Source organism: Lontra canadensis, unplaced genomic scaffold (genome assembly GCF_010015895.1).
Source record: "Lontra canadensis isolate GAN:19392208 unplaced genomic scaffold, GSC_riverotter_1.0 scaffold99, whole genome shotgun sequence".
Lineage (NCBI taxonomy): Eukaryota > Metazoa > Chordata > Mammalia > Carnivora > Mustelidae > Lontra > Lontra canadensis.
In genome coordinates, this window is record NW_022631093.1 from 832,960 (window position 1) to 852,443 (window position 19,484).

General features: G+C 36.1%; 1 protein-coding gene across 2 annotated transcripts in view; it reads left to right on the forward strand.

The window, feature by feature from the left end:
* Nucleotides 1-17,943, forward strand: part of LYRM7 (LYR motif containing 7) — a 32,339-nt gene extending 14,396 nt beyond the window's left edge. For both annotated transcript variants that reach the window (XM_032837661.1, XM_032837662.1), the window contains exon 5: nt 17,477-17,943. In XM_032837661.1, coding sequence (XP_032693552.1) covers nt 17,477-17,547 — 71 coding nt within the window. In that variant the 3' untranslated portion in view covers nt 17,548-17,943. The remainder of the gene's footprint in view (nt 1-17,476) is intronic.
* Nucleotides 17,944-19,484: the final 1,541 nt, after the last annotated feature.

A 19,484-nucleotide genomic window follows, 5' to 3' on the forward strand; every position in this document is an offset into this window, starting at 1 on the left:
TCACCTACTTAAACTGTCTAGTTCTTTACCTTTTATTCTATGAATAGAGTTATTTTTAAAATGGTTATAAGAAATGGAGATATAGCTGAGGATCCTCCATTATACCTCCAGACTCCTTGTAGGGCTTCAGCAGAGTTTTCATTTCACATTATATTTTGTTTGCATTGCCTAAATGTATCTTTGGGGACAACAACAAGAACAACAAAAAAGATGGTATTCAAATTTTTGAAAGGCTTCTTTTTTTTTAAAGTGAGCTACCAAATTATACAAACAGAAAAGTGCACAATTTATAACTATACAGCCAGTGAGTTTTCACAAGGTGAAATATCCATGTAACCAACATCTATAGTAAGCTATTTAATGTTACCAATATCTCCAAAATCCAAAATGTCCTCATGTCTTTTCCAGATACCCCCTTCCAACAAGCGAACCACTATACTACTAATACTATAGATTTTAAACTTAATATAATAAAATGTTTAAACTTCATATAAATGGAATCATATAGGATTACTGTTTTGTCCAGTTTCTTTCAGCATTGTATTAGTGAGATTCATCTATATTGTTGTGTATACCAACATTTCTATGACTATTGTTTGTATATACCACAATTTATCCTTCCTGTTCATTTGGGTTGCTCCTAGTTCTGGACTATAATGAATATTGATTCTTTGAACATTATAGGATGTGCCTTTTAGTTTAAAATTTATACATATATGAAAAATGAAATGTACACATATATTTACACATATATGTACATGTGTATGTACATATATATAAAACATATATATACACAATTGACCCTTGAACAGGAGAGGGTCTAGCGTTGCTTACTTCCTGCATGTTAGAAAATTCATGTGTAAGGGTGCCTGGCTAGCTCAATTGGTTAAGCATCCAGCTACTGATTTCGGCTCAGGCCATGATCTCTGGGCGTGGAGCCTGCTTAAGATTCTCTGTCTCCCTCTCCTGCCCCTCCCCACTGCTTGAAGTCTCTCTCTCTCTTAAAAAAAAAAAAAAAAATTAATGTATAACTTTTGACTACCCAAAAACCTTAACTACTGATAGCCACCTTTAATGAGAAACCTTACTGATAACATAAGCAGTACATTAATACATATTTTGTATGTCATATGTATTATAAACTATAGTCTTAAAATAAGCTGGAGAAAAGAGAATGTTATTAAAATCATAAGAGAAAAGACATTTATAGTACTCCACTGTATTTATGAAGAAATATTAATGTATGCTACTGCTAACTGGTTTTCCAAAGTGGTTAGACTAATTTACATATCCAGCAGTGGTGTCTGGCTCCAGTAGCTTGACCTCATCAGCGCTTAGTACTCTACATCTTTAATTTTTGCTTTTCTGGTAATTGTGTAATGATATTGCATTGTGATTTTAACTTAGATTCTTTGGTAACTAATGAGGTATTAACACCTTTTCAGTTGTTAAATGGCCATTTGGTTATTCTCTTTATGAACTGTCAAATTATTCAAGTCTTCTTCCTGTTTTTCCAAGGGGTTATCTGCCTTTTTATTATTGATTTGAAGAAATTCTTTGTATGTTCTGAATATGTATTCTTCCTTGCATATGTCTTATAGGAATCTTCTTAATGGCTTGCTTTTTGTTTTGGTAATGTTTTTTGATAAGAAGTTCTTAATTCTAATGTGATCCAGTTTGTCTGTTTTTTCGTTTATAGTTGGTACTGTAAGAAACCTTTGTCTATCTCAAGCCAGGTCATAAAGAAATTCTCTTGGGCTTTCTTCCCAAAGCTTTATTGTTTGATCTTTTCCATTTGGTTGTTTATATCAACTAGAGTTGATTTTTGTTTATGGTGTGAGATAGGAGTGAAGATTTTTTTTTTTTTATTATTTTCTTTATTTGATAAAGGCCCGGGTGGGGGGGTGCACAAGCAGGGGTAATGGCAGGCAGAGGGAGAGGGAAAAGCAGGCTCCCTACTCTGCAGGGAGCCTGATGCGGGACTCAATCCCAGAACCCTGAAATCATGACCCGAGCCCAAGGCAGACGCTTAACTGCCTGAGCCACCCAGGCGCCCCTTTTTTTAATTGGAAGTATAGTTGACACAGTGTTATGTTAGTTTCTGGTGCACAACAGAGTGATACGACAACACCGTAGGTACTATGCTAATCCCAGGTGTAGCTACCATTTGTCACTACACAGCACTGTTACACTACCATTGACATTATTCCCTACTCCATACCTTTTACCCTGTGACTTATTTATTCCATAACTGGAAGCCTGTGCCTCCCACTCCCCTTTACCCCTTTTTGCCCATTCCCTCAACCACTGTCACCTCTGGCAACCACCAGTTTGTTCTCTGTATTTATAGGTCTCTTTCTGCTTTTTTATTCATTGTTGTTGTTTGGTTCCACATAAAAGTGAAATCATAAGCTCTTTGTCAAAAATTATTTTTTTACATGTGAATGTCTAGTTAATCCAGCATCATTTATTAAGAAGACCCCTTTTTCCCCACTGCATTGCAGGATCACCTTTGTTCTAAAATCAGATAATTATATGTGCATATATCTGTTCTGAACTTTATAATCTGTATAATTAGTTTCTCTATCCATGCATCATATCCCATAATGTCTTAATTATTACAGCCTTATTGTAAATCTTGATATTTAGTAGTATAAGTCCTATAGAGCTTTAAAGTTATTTTTAGTTCATGAGAATTTATCAGAAATTACTAGCTCTAGGGGCGCCTGGATGGCTCAGTGCGTTAAGCCTCTGCCTTCAGCTTAGGTCATGATCTCAGGGTCCTGGGATCGAGCCCTGCATCAGGCTCCCTGCTCAGCAGGGAGCCTGCTTCCCCATCTCTCTGCCTGTCTCTCTGCCTACTTATGATCCCTCTCTCTGTCAAGTAAATAAATAAAACATTTTTTAAAAAGGCAGTATTAGCTCTGAGTTGTATTTATAAGAGCAGTAAACATAGTTAATCTAAATTGCAAATTTTAGTTATCATCTTTATTCTTAATAACAATCTTTAGAGCTTTTGTATAGTATAGCAGCATTTTATACAGGTAGTCACAGCTTAATGTTATTTTTACCATTTAAAAAATGTATTTTTATTTATATGAACAAAAATTTAGGTTATTTCAGCTAAATTTGATATCCATATTTCAGATGCCTGGTTTTAGATGCAGCAGTATTGCTTTAAATTTCTTTTTATCTGTTGGTTTTCTTTGTAATTTAATTCTCCCACAAGATTGGAAATTTTCACTCACTCATGGTAATTAGTATAGAATGCTGTATTACCTTAGTAATGGCCCCATTCTTTCTATTAAGAGAAATATGGGTCTCTTTTTCTTAATTTATTCCTGTGGATCCAAGATACATCAAATCTGTTTGTTTTTTTTAAGATTTTATTTATTTATTTGACAGACAGAGATCACAAGTAGGCAGAGAGGCAGGCAGAGAGAGAGACGAGGGAAGCAGGATCCCTGATGAGCAGCGAGCCCAATGTGGCGCTCCATCCCAGGACCCTGGGAATCATGACCTGAGCCGAAGGCAGAGGCTTTTAACCCACTGAGCCATCCAGGCGCCCCAACAAATCTGATTTTTTTTTTAAGATTTTTTATTTATTTATTTGACAGACAGATCACACGTAGGCAGAGAGGCAGGCAGAGAGGGAGGAGGAAGCAGGCTCCCTGCTGAGCAGAGAGCCCGATGCAGGGCTTGATCCTAGGACCCTGGGATCATGACCTGAGCTGAAGGCAGAGGCTTTAACCCACTGAGCCACCCAGGCGCCCCAACAAATCTGATTTTTTAATCTCTGTTTGTTTTACAATTACTTTAAGCAAATCTCTCCATAAATTTTAGTAGTGTCTGTACTGGTATACAGAAATGAATTAAAATTTTGCTACTTGGCTAAAAAGCAAGAGTTGTGATAGTGTGTTTCTAAAAAATATCAGATAATGTCCCAACATGAAAAATAATAGAAACTGAAAATAATAAAATTAAATAATCAAGTTCAGAAGCAGATACATGAATTCTAAATCCATGTTTCTTTTTCCTTCTCTTTCAAATAACTAGAGTAGAAATAAAATATGAACACCTACCAAGAACTCTTTATACTGAATAACTTCTCATTGTTTCCTTTTTATTTTATTTTTTTAAGTAAGCACCATGCCTGAACTCACAACCCTGAAATCAAGAGTCAGATGCTCTACTGACTGAGCCAACCAGGCACCCCTCTCATTTTTTCCTTTTAAAAAAAAAATCACATCTCTCTCCTTGCAGAGAATTACAAGCTTCTTTATTACAGACCTAATAATTTCATCATTTGGAAAAAACTCATTTTTTGAAACTTTGTAAAATGTCAGCATTTTATTTTTTAAAATTTTTAAATCTCAATTCCATTATAGTTAGTATACAATGTTATGGGGTACCTGGGTTGCTCAGTCATTAAACGTCTGCCTTTGGCTCAGGTTATGATCACAGGGTCCTGGGATAAAGCGCTGCATTGGGCTCCGTGCTTGGCAGGAAGCCTGCTTCTCCCTCTTCCACTCCCCCTGCTTGTGTTCCCTCTCACTGTGTCTCTATCAAATAAATAAATAAAATCTTTAAAAAATAGTGTTGTAGGGACGCCTGGGTGGCTCAGTTGGTTGGACGACTGCCTTCGGCTCAGGTCATGATCCCGGAGTCCCGGGATCGAGTCCCACATCGGGCTCCCAGCTCCATGGGGAGTCTGCTTCTCCCTCTGACTTTCTCCTCGCTCATGCTCTCTCTCACTGTCTCTCTCTCAAATAAATAAATAAAATCTTAAAAAAAAAAAAAATAGTGTTGTATTAGTTTCAGGCATCCAATATAGTGATTCAGCAATTCTGTAAATTACTCAGTGCTCATCATGGTAAGTGTATTTTTAATCTCCTTCACCTATTTTACCCTTCCCCCGGCCCACCTCCCCTCTGATAACCGTCAACTTACTCTCTAAAGTCAAGAGTTTGTTTTTTGGTTTGTCTCTTTTTTTCTTTGTTCACTTGTTTTGTTTCTTATATTCCATAGATGAATGAAAGTATGTGCTATTTCTTTCTCTAACTTATTTCACTTAACATTATGCTCTCTAGATCCGTCCATATTGTTGGAAATTGCAAGAGTACATTCTTTTTATTGCTGAATAATATTCCATCTTATACATGTAAAACCACGTCTTCTTTATCCATTTATCTATCAGTGGATACTTGGGCTGCTTCCATAATGTGGCTATTGTAAATGTTGCAGTAAACATAGAGGTGCATATATCTTTTCAAATTAGTGTTTTCTTATTCTTTGGGTAAATACCCAATAGTGGAATTACTGGCTTATAGAGTAGTTGTATTTTTTAATTTTTTGAGGAACCTCCATACTGTTTTCCTGAGTGGCTGCATCAGTTTGTATTCCCATAAACAGTACATAAAGGTTCCTATTTCTCTACATTCTCACCAACACTTGCTGTTTCCTGTCTTTGATTTTAGCCCTTCAGGCAAGTGTAAGGTGATATCTCATTGTGGTTTTCATTTGATTTTCCTGATTATGGGTGATGTTGAGCATTTTTTCATGTTTCTGTTAGACATCTGTGTATCTTCTTTGGAGAAATGTCTATTCATATCTTCTGCCCATTTTTAATTAGATTTTTGGGGGTTTTGGTGTTGAGTTGTATCAGTTCTTTGTATATATTTGAATACTAACCCTTTATCGGATATGTCATTTGCAAATATTTTCTCCCATTCCATAGGTTTTTAGTTTTGTTGATTCATTATTTTTTCCTATTTGTCTTTTTTTAATTTTTTATTTTTTATTAACATATAATGTATTATTAGCCCCAGGGGTACAGGTCTGTGAATCATCAAGTACACACTTCATAGCACTCACCATAGCACTTACCCTCCCCAGTGTCCATAACCCAACCACCCTCTCCCTACCCCCTTCCAAATTCATTATTTTTACAATCTTTTCAAATATTGGGGAAACTGGGACAGGACAAGAAAAAAAAAATATTAGGGAAACTTTTTATTTCCACGTATTCCCTACTTTTTTCTGTGCATCTAGTTTATTTGTTTTTTGGTATCTCTGATACATGAGTTTGGATTAATCATAATCTTTGATTCATACCATTTTCATCATTGGTCTAACCTAGCTTTGCTAGGTATTATATAGAAAAAGAATAACTATGATTAGATAAATACTGAAATTATCCCCTTGTTCTGTACTTGTTCATTGGTTATTGACATTTGTCACAGCCCTCTTTCTCATATGAACATTGGCAGCTGGTTTCGTTGTTGGCCTTTTTCAAACATATATTTTATAGACAGTTACCAAATTTGTGAAAAAGAAAAAACTATGAATAAGAAGATGTATGATGAACAAATTGTGAACAAGAAAACTCAGGGCTTCACGTGGTTATATATTAATCATACCTCATTTCTAAAAGTTCCAGGGGTGCCTGGGTGGCTCAGTGGGTTAAGCCTCTGCCTTCAGCTCAGGTCATGATCTCAGGGTCATGGGATCGAGCGCCGGGGTCTGGCTCTCTGCTCAGCGGGGAGCCTGCTTCCCCCACTCTCTCTGCCTGCCTCTCTGCCTACTTGTGATCTCTGTCAAATAAATAAATAAAAATCTAAAAAAAAAAAAAAAATTCCAGGAAACTATTCTTTATTTCAGGTACATTTTTAAACTTCTATTCTTTGTTGTTTTAATATTTGTCTTTGCCTAAAACTATCTAATGTTTTTTTATTCTGAGGCAAGTTCATGTGATCCAACAAACATTTATTGAATATGTACTGTGTTAGGCACTGAAAATAAAAAATTAGCAAGACAGTTCCTGTCCTAATGGAACTTAGAGTGCTATGATAAACAGTTAAGTATTACAATCATTTGGGTGCCATGATAAGAGAGGCAGATGTGTTGTTGAGGCACATAGGCAGAGTTCCAAATCCAACACTTGGTGGGTCGGGACAGGTTCTTAGAAAAAAAAGTTTTTTTCAAGTTCTTTAATTTGAGTTTATATATATCTGTGTGCTTAATATGTTTAGAGATCTTTCTAGAACTGTGGAGCTAAATATTCTAAATATTTTAATGCCTTATAATTTATTTATATCCTAAACAACACTCTGATTACCAAACTCTTATAAACATGCCACTGATAGATTTTTTAATTGAAATATAACATAAAACATTGTGTTAGTTCTAGGTATGTAACATAATGATTTTATGTATCTATATATGGTGAAATTATTATAAGTTTTTAGTTAACTTCAACAACCATACATACTTACACATTTTTTTCTTTATGATGAGTATTTTAAGATTTACTGGGTTTTTTTAAGATTTTTAAAAATTATCCCTCTCTCTCTGCCTGCCTCTCTATCCACTTGTGATCTCTCTGTCAAATAAATAAATAAAATCTTTAAAAACAAAAAAAAAGGAGGGGGGGCATGCCTGGATGTCTCAGTGGGTTGAGCCTCTGCCTTAAGCTCAGGTCATGATGTCAGGGTCCTGGGATCAAGCCCTGCATCACGCTTTCTGCTTGGTGGGGCGCCTGCTTCCCCCTCTCTCTCTGCCTGCCTCTCTGTCTCCTTGTGATCTCTCTGTCAAATAAATAAAATCTTTTTTAAAAAAAGATTTTTAGGGGCGCCTGGGTGGCTCAGTGGGTTAAAGCCTCTGCCTTCGGCTCAGGTCATGATCCCAGGGTTCTGCAATCGAGCCCTGCATCGAGCTCTCTGCTCGGCAGGGAGCCTGCTTTCCCCTCTCTCTCTCTCTGCCTGCCTCTCTGACTAGTTGTGATCTCTGTCTGTCAAATAAATAAATAAAATCTTTAAAAAATAAATAAAATAAATAAATAAATAAATAAATAAAGATTTTTTAAAATTATTTTTATTTCTTTAAGTAATCTCTACACCTAATGTGGGGCTTGAACTCACAGCCCTGAGATGAGTCATAGGCCCTACCAACTGAGCCAGGAGGGCTCCGCTAAGCTTTACTCTCTTAACATCTTTCAGATATATAATGCAGTATTTTCTTTAAAGGTTTTATTTATTTATTTGACAGAGATCACAAGTAGGCAGACAGGCAGGCAGAGAGGAAGCAGGCTCCCCTCCAAGTAGAGAGCCTGATGTGGGGCTCGATCCCAGGACCCTAGGATCATGACCTGAGCCGAAGGCAGAGGCTTTAACCCACTGAGCCACCCAGGCTGCCCTATAATGCAGTATTGTTAACTGTAGTCACCATGTTTTACATTATATCCCCAGAGTTTATCTTAAAGCTGGAAGTTTGTACTTTTTGGCCACTTTCACCCATTTCATCCAATCCCCATACTTTCCACCTTTGAGTCACTCATCTTTTCTCTTTATCTGTGAGGGCAGTATTTTATTATTGTATTTGTTTTAGATTCTCCATGTAAGTGAGATCATACAGTGTTTGTCCTTGTCTAACTTATTTCACTTACCATAACACCCTCAAAGCCCATCATGTTTTCACAAATGGCAAGATTTCCTTCCTTTGTTATGGCTAAATTATACTCTATCATATATATGATGGAGTATAATATATACTCTCTCTCTCTCTCTCTCTCTCTATATATATATATATACAGCACATTTTCTTTATCCATTCAACTGTCTGTGGACACTTAGATTGTTTCAGTGTGTTGGCTATTATAAATAATGCTGCAGTGAACATATGGGTCAGATATATTTTCAAGATAGTGATTTCATTTTCTTTGGATAAATAACCAGAAGTGGAATTGCTAGATCATATTGTAGTTTTGTTTTTTGTTTTTTGTTTTTTAAGGTTTTATTTATTTATTTGACAGAGAGAGATCACAGGTAGGCAGAGAGGCAGGCAGAGAGAGGAGAAGCAGGCCCCTGCCGAGCAGAGTGTCCAATGCACGGCTTGATTCCAGGACCCTGAGATCATGACCTGAGCCAAAGGCAGAGGCTTGACCCACTGAGCCACCCAGGTGCCCTGATCATATTGTAGTTTTATTTTAATTTTTTGAGACTACATACCGTTATCTGTAGTGACTGCATGCATTTTTAGCAGTACTGCACAAGGGTTCCCTTTTCTTCACATCCTTGCCATCCTTTCTTGTCTTTTTGACACTAGCCATTCTGACAGGTATGAGGTGCTATCTTATTATGGTTTTGCTTTTCATTTCCCTGACGATTAGGCATGATGAGCACCTTTTTGTGTATTTATGCCATTTATAGGTCTTTGGAAAAATGTCTGCTCAGATTCTCAGCATATTTTTAATTAGATTTTTTAATTTAATTTTTAATTATATGTTTGGTGTTTTGCTTTTGAATTATATGAATTCTTTATATACTTTAGATATTAGTTTCTTATCAGATATATGATTTGCAAATATTTTCTCACATCCCATTGGTTGCATTTCATTTCGATAATGATTTCCTTTGCTGTACAAGAAGCTTTTTAGTTTGATTTAGTCCCACTTATTTATGTTTTCTTTGATTACCCTTGTTTTCAGTGTCTGATCCAAAAAAGTCATGGCCAGGGCCATTGTCAAGGAGCTTATTACCCTGTGTTTATTTCTAGGAGTTTTATGGTTTCAGGTCTTCAGACCTTCAACCGATTTGAGTTCATTTTTGTGTATGGTGTAAGGTAGGGGTCCACTTTCATTTTCTGTATATGTGGATGTCCAGTTTTCCCAGAATTATTTATTGAAAAGACCAGCTTTTCCCATTGTATCCTTTCCCATTTCCTTTGTCGTTAATTAATTGACAGTATATGCATGGTTTATCACTGGGCCCTCTGTTTTATTCCATTGATCTATGTATCTGTTCTTATGTTTTTACACAAATACCATATTGTTTTGATTACTATAGCTTTGTAGTATAGTTTGAAATCAAGAAGTGTGAGGTCTCTAACTTTGTTCTCCTTTCTCAAGGTTTCTCTGGCTTTTCAAGGTCTTTTGGGATTCCATATAAATTTTAGGATTATTTGCTCTATTTCTGTGAAAAATGCTATTGGAATTTTGATAGAGATTGCATTGAATCTGTAGATTCCATAGGATATGAGGGATATTTCAACAGCGTTAAGTCATTCAAATTATTAGCATGGAATAATTTTCCATTTATTTGTGTTGTCTTACTTCTTTCATCACTGTTTTATAGTTTTGAGTATACGGGTCTTTCACCTCCTTGATTAAATGTATTCCTAAGTATTTTATTATTTTTGCCACAATCATAAATGGGATCTTTTTCAATTTCTCTTTCCAATGATTTGTTAATAGTATATAAGCATACAACTGATTGTTTTGTACATTGAATTTTTATCCTGCAACTTTACAGAATTTGTTTATTCTAGCAGTTTTGGTAGTCTTTAGGGTTTTCTATATATAATGTCATATGATCTTCAAATAGAGACCATTGTTCTATTCTTATTAGGATACCTTTTATTTCTTCTGCTTGCCTTGTTGTTGGTAGGGCTTTTAGTACTGCATTGAATAGAAGTGATGAGAATGGGCATCCATGTCTTGTTCATGATCTTAGAGGATGAACTTTGTTTTTTTATCATTGAGTATGATGTTAATTGTGGGCCTGTCATAGTCATTACGTTGAGGTTATGTTTCTGCTATACCCATTTTGCTGGAAGTTTGTATCATGAGTGGATATTGAATTCTGTTTAATGCTTTTTCTGTGTCTTTTGAGTTGATTCTATGATTTTTTTTTTTTTTTACTCCTTCATTTTGTTAATGTGGTATATCACATTGATTTGCAGATGTTGCTTTGCATTCCTGGTATAAATCCCACTTGATCTTGGTTTAAGATCCCTTTCATATATTGTTGAATTTGGTTTGCTAATATTTTGTTGAAGATTTTCACATCTATGTTCATCAGGAATATTGGTCTCTAGTTTTCATTCCTTATAGTAACCTTGTCTGGTTTTGGTATCAGAGTAAGGCTGGCCTCATGAAATGAGTTTGGAAATACTGCTTCCTCTTCTATTTTATTTATTTATTTTTAATCTTGACCTACATTTTTATTTGAGACAGAGTGAATTAAATAAAGCCTTTTTACTTTAATAAATTACTTTTTAAGTGATACATTTCATATGACCATAATACATAAGGTTTTTCAGAGCCTAAAGTATAGGAAATAAATCATGATCTCAGTATAGTTCTTTTTCAATATCTGACAACTTTAATAAACTTATGCTGTTACAACACATTGACATCTAATATAGAGAGCAAAGTCAGGGACTTTACAATCAATAAAGCAACATCGCAGTGAAAAATACTATACAGCATGTAAATATACCCATGATATATTTGGCCTAATGAAAGTGCTAGCAGTTAATTTAGAAAAATTCAGTTTTAGGGCACTTTTTGATTCCAGAGGTTACCTAATAATGTGAATTGGTTGAAGGGATGGAGTAGTGAACATTTGACAGGTTTTCTGGTTATTACCACTCTTTGAATTGATCATTTTGTTTTTGGGATTTCGATCTCATTGAATTCTAAATTCCCATCATAGAATATAGAAAATTCACTTCTTCAGTTTTCTTTACAGCTTAGGCATAGAATTTGTTTATTTTATTTTTTATTAACATATAATGTATTATTCGCTTCAGGGATACAGGTCTGTGAATCATCAGTCTTACACAATTCACAGTACTCACCATAGCATATACCCTCCCCAGTGTCCATAACTGAGACACCCTATCCCTCCCTCCCTCCACTCCCCACTAACCCTCAGGTTGTTTCCTGTGATTAAGAGTCTCTTATGGTTTGTCTCCTCCCAGTCCCATCTTGCTTCATTTTTTTCCCTACCCTAACCCCAACAAGCCCCTGCCCTGCCTCTCAGATTCCTCATATCAGAGAGATCATATAATTGTCTTTCTCTGATTGACTTATTTCGCTTAGCATATGCCCTCTAGTTCCATCCACTGTCGTTGCAAATGGCAAGATTTCAGTGTGTTTTTTTGATGGCTGCATAGTATTCCAGGGTGGGGGGGTGTGCGCGCGCGCGCACGCACACGCGCACACATATATGTATATATGCCCCACATCATCTTTATCCATTCATCTGTACATGGACATCTAGGTTCTTTCCATAGTTTGGCTATTGTGGACATTGCTACTATAAATATTCGGGTGCACATGCCTCTTCGGATCACTACAGTTGTATCTTTAGGGTAAATACCCATTAGTGTGATTTCTGGGTCATAGGGTAGCTCTATTTTCAACTTTCTGAGGAACCTCCATACTATTTTCTAGGGTGGCTGTACCAGCTTACATTCCCACCAACAGCGAAGGAGGGTTCCCATTTCTCCACATCCTCTCTAACATCTGTCGTTTCCTTACTTGTTAGTTTTAGTCAGGCACAGAATTTGACATAGGTGAAGTATATTCACTCATATTCAGAAATGAACTTGAGAAAAGACAGTTGGTATAGAATCTCTTTTGTAGGCAAGAGTAGCATCCGTGGTTGTAGAGTCAAGTTACTGATTCAGAAGTGGCATTGGTGTGGTGGCAGGAGCAGATGTAGTAAAATTGAGTTTCCAGCAACATCTGAAATGTAGCATCTTGTGTTCCGTGGTGGTAGAAGTGGTGGCAATTTCTTCTAGTGCCCAAAAGGCAGCAGTATTTTTCACCATTAGGCCAATTTTGTGGTATGACTTTGTATATTGTTGCTGAAAGCTTAGCCTTAAGCCTGCCTGATTCTTAAGCCCTCACAGTAATTGCAATAAGTTAGACTAATAACCCTTTTAATAAATGACTTCTCTGCCTAATTAGCCAGAATCAGCTTCTGTTACTTTTCACTAAGAACAACAGAAGTTGTTACCAGAACTGAGATACTAAAAATTACACAGCCAAAAATGTGAAATTAGTTGAATAGAAGGCAAGGACACAGGGAGATAGGACTGTGATGGACCTGACTTTTACAGTCTTTAGGCTGGTGGTCCTTGTTATGTAGTGATGAAACATAAAGTCAGTGCCTCATCGTGTTTCTGAGACACAGACCAAGTACCAGCTAAAGCTACAGCAATAAGAGAAATAACATAATGTTAGGTGTTCTGGTTATTTCCTCCTGCTTTCAGCAAAATACTGAAAAGGAGAATGAATGCAGATTAAGCTGGTTGGTGCAAAGCAAATACGGAAGGAGGTACTATTTTCCTAAGAGCACTTTTCTGTCTACATCCTGATTGAAAGTCTTATACTTGAGATTTAGCGTCTTGCAGAATTGAAAATGAGAACTGCTCTTATCCACTAACCCTATAGCCAATACAAACAGGGCACTTTTGAGTTCTGACATGAAATAAAATTAATGCCTCAAGCCATTCCCATTTTCCAGACAAGGATCAGAGATATACAGTTCACTTACTCACTGGGGCCTATAGTTTTTCACTACTTTAAGAAGTATCCATTAAGTGGCTCAGTCGTTAAGCAGCTGCCTTCAGCTCAGGTCATCATGATCCCAGGGTTCTGGGATTGAGCCCCGCATCGGGCTCCCTGCTTTTTCGGGAAGCCTGCTTCTCCCTCTCCCACTCGCCCCTGCTTATGTTCCCTCTCTTGCTGTGTCTCTCTCTGTCAAATAAATAAATAAAATCTTAAAAAAAAAAAAAAGTATCCATTAATCTTAGGGTTGGGGAATGGGCAGAACATAGAGGCCATTACCAAAGGATGGAAATCCTCATGCTTAAAAATTATCAGGATGTTTGCCTGTGGCTACTTGTACATTAAAATGACTAGAGGGGCGCCTGGGTGGCTCAGTGGGTTAAAGCCTCTGCCTTCGGCTCAGGTCATGATCCCAGGGTCTTGGGATCGAGCCCTGCATTGGGCTCTCCGCTCAGCGGGGAGCCTGCTTCCTCCTCTCTCTCTGCCTGCCTCTCTGCCTACTCGTGATCTCTGTCTGTCAAATAAATAAAATCCTTAAAAAAATAAAAATAAAATAAAATAACTAGAAAAAAATAATTTTGAATGAAGTATATTGCCAGGAAACGCCAAGCCTGGGTACCTGGCTTCAACTCTTAAGACCATCCCTGAGCTCCTGAACTCATATCAATAAAAAGGGGATTGTGAAAGCTTCAGAGCCTCAAAGAAAGGCATCTTCCCCAGTATGCCCACCTCTAGACAAGGATTCCCCTGACATACCAGGAGCCTTGAGGAACAGTGGACAAGAGAGGGTCTTTAAGTATCCCAGAAAACAGGATATGTGCTACCAGATTGACTGACTAAAGAATTTATTACTTTGCCAAAAGCGAGGGTTCCTTGATCTTCCAGCAGGTTTTATAATTTACTGTGGAACAGTGACTGCCATGTGCTTCCTTTTCCACGTTTTCATTGCTGTATCTATTTATTCTTTACTGTAGTCCAGTAGGTAACTACCATGTGGGTGCTAGCTAGTCCTAATGGGAAGGCTAGCACATTCGCCAGAAGTACCCAGTTTGCATCTGGATGGGACCTTGGAGGTCAAGTAGTAAATGGATATATTCTATATATGAAATGAAGGCATATATTCATGTTGTGTAGCCAGGAGGGTATACTACTTCTTACCTCCTCAATATCCATTCCTTCTTACCAGCTGAAAAACTTTGTTTGGGATTCAGTATGCCAAGCCAAAAAAAAAAAACAAAACAGGAAAAAAAAAGTTATTTCTCAGACTACATGATACCTTTCTGACCACCTAAGCAGTTGTATACTGAATGTTGTTGTAAGAAGGGTATTTTCCAGTTAAAAAGGCATAAGCCAACCTAGCAGTGTCCTTTTGCCCTTTTCCCATCTGCCTGCTGTGATGTCACAGCAATAGTAAAGACAAAAATCAAACATGAAGGATAGCAGAGCAGGAATTTAAAAAGAGCCTTGCTTCTTAGTGGTAGTAAAAACCAGCAGTAGCCCAGGACGCCTTAATCTGTATTTCTTGATATGTGAGCAGATTAAATCCCTTACTTTTTTAAACTGTCTTTTGTTGGACTTTTGGTTGATCTGTATTTTCCACCAGATTGTAAACTCCTTAAAGTTGGATAGACTTTTTTTTATTTGAGGTGTGACTGACATGTGACATTATATTAGTTTCATTTGTACAACATGATTCCATATTTGTATAGACTGCAAAATAGCTTACCACAATAAGTATAGTTAATATCTGTCTGCATACATAGTTACAAATTGTTTTTCTTGGGACAGGAACTTTTAAGATATACTCTTTTAGCAGCTTTCAAATAAGCAATACAGTATTATTAACTGCAGCCACTGTGCTGTACTGAAGAGACTATTCTATATTTGCTTCTACATTTTCATTTTGTGAGGTAATGTTCAGCATAAAAATGGCACATATATATATGTTTGATAAGTGAAACAATTTACTGCCATCACTAATACGTTAAAACCTAAATTATAATTTGCTCTCTAGTGGTATCTCCAAAGATTGGTAGAAGCAGATGAGATATAAACAGTGGTTAAATAATAATTACTTAGGGCGCCTGGGTGGCTCAGTGGGTTAAAGCCTCTGCCTTCGGCTCAGGTCATGATCCCAGGGTCCTAGGATCGAGTTCCACATCGGGCTCTCTGCTCAGCAGGGAGCCTGCTTCTCTGTCTCTCTCTGCCTGCCTCTCTGCCTGCCTCTCTGCCTACTTGTGATCTCTGTCTGTCAAATAAATAAATAAAATCTTTTTTAAAAATAATAATAATAATTACTTAGCTGATTTTCATTTTGGTAAACCACCTTTATCATCTGGCTCATACAAACATTATTTTTATTTTTTATTTATTTATTTATTTATTTATTTAAAGTTTTTTTGTTTTTTTGTTTTTTTTTTTTGATAGATCACAACTAGGCAGAGAGGCAGGCAGAAAGAGAGAGGAGGAGGAGGCAGGCTCCCTGCTGAGCAGAGAGCCCGATGTGGAACTCGATCCCAGGACCCTGAGATCATGACCTGAGCCGAAGGCAGAGGCTTTAACCACTGAGCCACCCAGGCACCCCAAGAACATTATTTTTAGATCATTTATTTTTCTTTCTTTTTTTTTGTTAAGATTTTATTTATTTATTTGACAGAGAGAGAGAGATCACAAATAGGCAGAGAGGCAGGCAGAGAGGGGGAAGCAGGCTCCCCACAGAGTGGAGATCCCAATGTGGGGCTCGATCCCAGGATCCTGGGATCGTGACCTGAACCGAAGGCAGAGGCTTTAACCCACTGAGCCACCCAAGCGCCCCTGTTTTTCTTTTTGAATTGGTTTTAATGTTACCTTTTAAAAAATTTTTTTAACAATTCAAATTTACAGAAACAATGTAAGATATGTTGAAGGATATGGAAATTTCCTTTACCCAGATTCCACAATTGCTAACACTTACCACATTTGCTTTATTATCCATTCCTCATTTTTTTTCTGAATGTTCCGAGAGTAAATTGTAAATATAATGCCTCCTACCCTCAAATGGTCATTTTTAAAATCATGACAGCCCACTAGGATTAGATTGGGAGAAAGAGTGTATTTCTTAAAAATACTTTCATATATGTTTGCTAAATTTGCAAAGATATTCTCTTATAAAACTACAGTGTAATTATCAAAACCAGAATATTAACATTGATACAACTCTACCATTCAGATGTTTTCATTTGTCCTAACTTGTCTTCTGTAGCAGAAGAAAAAAATTCCCTCTGGTCTAGGAACCAGTTGAGGATCACACAAATAGCATTTAGTCACCATGTTTTTTAGTCTTCCTCAATCAGGAACAATTCCTCAATCTGTCTTTGTCTTTCTTGACCATGTTATTTTTGAAGAGTATATCCAAGTTATCATGATACCTGAATTCATCTCTTCTGGAGAAAAAAAGGAAAAATCAATGATGTTTACAAAATTTCTTATCTTAATTAAGAGCTGCATCTCACTTGACCTCCAGCAGGATGTCTTACCAAAGACTCATTATTTGTTGTTGTTGTTGTTTGACTGGGTTTCTCAGTGGGACACTGTTGACATTTTGAACAGCATAGTTTTTTACTGCACCAGATTTCCCATACATTCCTGGATCCTGCTTGCTAAATGCCAGTAGCATTCTTCATTTGGTGTGACAACCCAAAACACCCCCACATGAGAACCACTATTCTGTAAAATTTATTTAGAGTCTTTAAGTAAGGAAAACGGCCTTGCTTTTTATATAGTAGGCAGTTTAACAAATTTTCAAGTTGATTGTTTTAATTATCAGCAATCTGTCATCAGATAGGTGATAATGTACATTAGTCAAATTCTGTTTAGGTAATTAGTTATATTTAATAAATAAATGATTAAAGGTTAAGTTGATCATAAATGTTTTAATATAATCTGAAATGATAATCCTGTTAACAGTTTCCATTTAAAATCAAGGAATTCACCTTTGAAGTTAACTGAAATGAAATATTTCTGGAAGATTTACCTTAAAAGTCAGTATTTTACTGTTAGAAATTTTAGGGGGGAACAAGTATTATGTTCATTTTATTTTAATTTTAATGATATCAATTATTCTTTTTGTTTTTCTTTCAGAATTGGTCCCTAGGAGAGAGCTCCTTATAGAAAATGTGCCATATTGTGATGCACCAACTCAGAAGCAATGAGTTTTCTAGGATAAAATCAAGTCTTTTAGTTTTTAATCCTAAATATATAACTGTGGCAATGGAAGTTTTGGAAATGCAAGTATTTCAGAACCAGCCTATTGAAAGTGAATGAATTAAAGTACCATTTCATAATTAAATTTCACATTAAAACAACATTGCTGAAAACTGCAGAACATAGTTAAATATTTTTAGACAGCTTTAAATAAGACATGTAGTTTGCTTTGAAAATCAAACTTTATAAACTAAAATAAATGCTTAGGAGATATGTCCTATTCATTTCTCTATGACCTTGATGAGTATTTTGGTTTTAACATAACTAAGAATGCAGTGATTTGACAAGTTGGTGGATTTTCCTCCCATGTGAAATGAAACTATTATATTAAAATTGTTAGATTAGGGGAGTCTGGATTGTTCATTTGGTTGGGTGTCTACCTTCAGCTTGAGTCATGATCTCAGGGTCCTGAGATTGAGCTCCATTTTGGGCTCCCTGGTCAGCAGTGGGTCTACTTTCCCTTCTCCCTCTGCCCCTGTACTCTCTCTCTCTCACTCTCAAATAAGTAAAATCTAAAAAAAAAAAAAAGATAAAATTATTAAATCTGTGTTTAGTTCCATAAACATTAAATTGGTCAGAAAAATCACAATGTGATAGAATGTGGCCTTTGTCTCCTAAAGCAGTGAAATTTCTGTAGCTAACAAATGATTACTCAGTTTCCTTTCAGAGATAGAGACTCTCTCTGTTCCTGTAAAGATATTTTTCTAATAAGTCTTCTGAAGAGGGTCACCTGGTGGCTCAGTGGGTTAAGCCTCTGCCTTTGGCTCAGGTCATGGTCCCAGGGTCCTGGGATCGAGCCCCACATCGGGTTCTCTGCTCAGGGGAGAGCCTGCTTCCCCGTCCCCCTTTGCCTGCCTCTCTGTCTACTTGTGATCTCTCTCTATCTGTGTCAAATAAATAAAATCTTTAAGAAAAAATTAGTCTTCTGAAGATAGATAAATAAAATATCAAAATCACCTAGGATCATTGTGGAATAAAGAATCCTAATTTTTTTAGGAAATAGTGACCCTTAATCAAACTATGTAATACAACCTTAGTAGAAATAGTATACTTGGGCCACAGCTAGACTTTATTGTGAAAATGTAATATGTGGCTACATTCTTTCCATTGTAATCAATAAAACTAAATGGCTTTTCTTTTTCCACATATCCCATCCATCCCTGACGTAATGGGCAGTATCACAAAATATTGTGTCATTCTACCATCTGACGGTGGGAACTAAAAAATTGTATTTAATATTCTTCTTGTTTCTCTTTTAACTGTGTATTTTTATCATTCTCTTAGTGAACAGTGTGTTCTCTCCCATTTGCTGTTCTCCCATTCAATGATGATACAGAATTTTTAATTTTTATAGGATTCTTAATGCAAGCTTTGTTGGCAAAACATGGGTATATCCATACTGGATATAAAATGTCATATTTTAAAATAATTTAATTTAAATTTAAAAATAATAAAATAATTTAATTTTGGGAGATCAAAGATTTTCTAAATTCCTCAGACATACTACACTTAATATTAAGCCATTAACTATCCTTAATGTCTTCTAATACTTGTAAGAAGAGTGTTTAATTGTCTGTAAAATGGTTTATACATGTCAAAAGACTTGCTACATTAATTTTTCATCTCCCATGTATAGTTTTTATTTTTGTGGAAATGATACCTAATTGTTGCTTCATATTTGAAATTTGTTCTTATAAAAGAATGCTGAAAGTTGTTACAATATAATCACTGCTAAATTCCCTGACCTACTATTGTTTCATTAAGTATCTATATTATCTATTTGGAGGAAAGTTGGCTGACCTAGGTTAACTTAATATATTTTAATTATTTCAGTAATACTGAAAATTTTAACAGTTTCTAGCTTTTTTTCTTCTTTTTTTCAAAA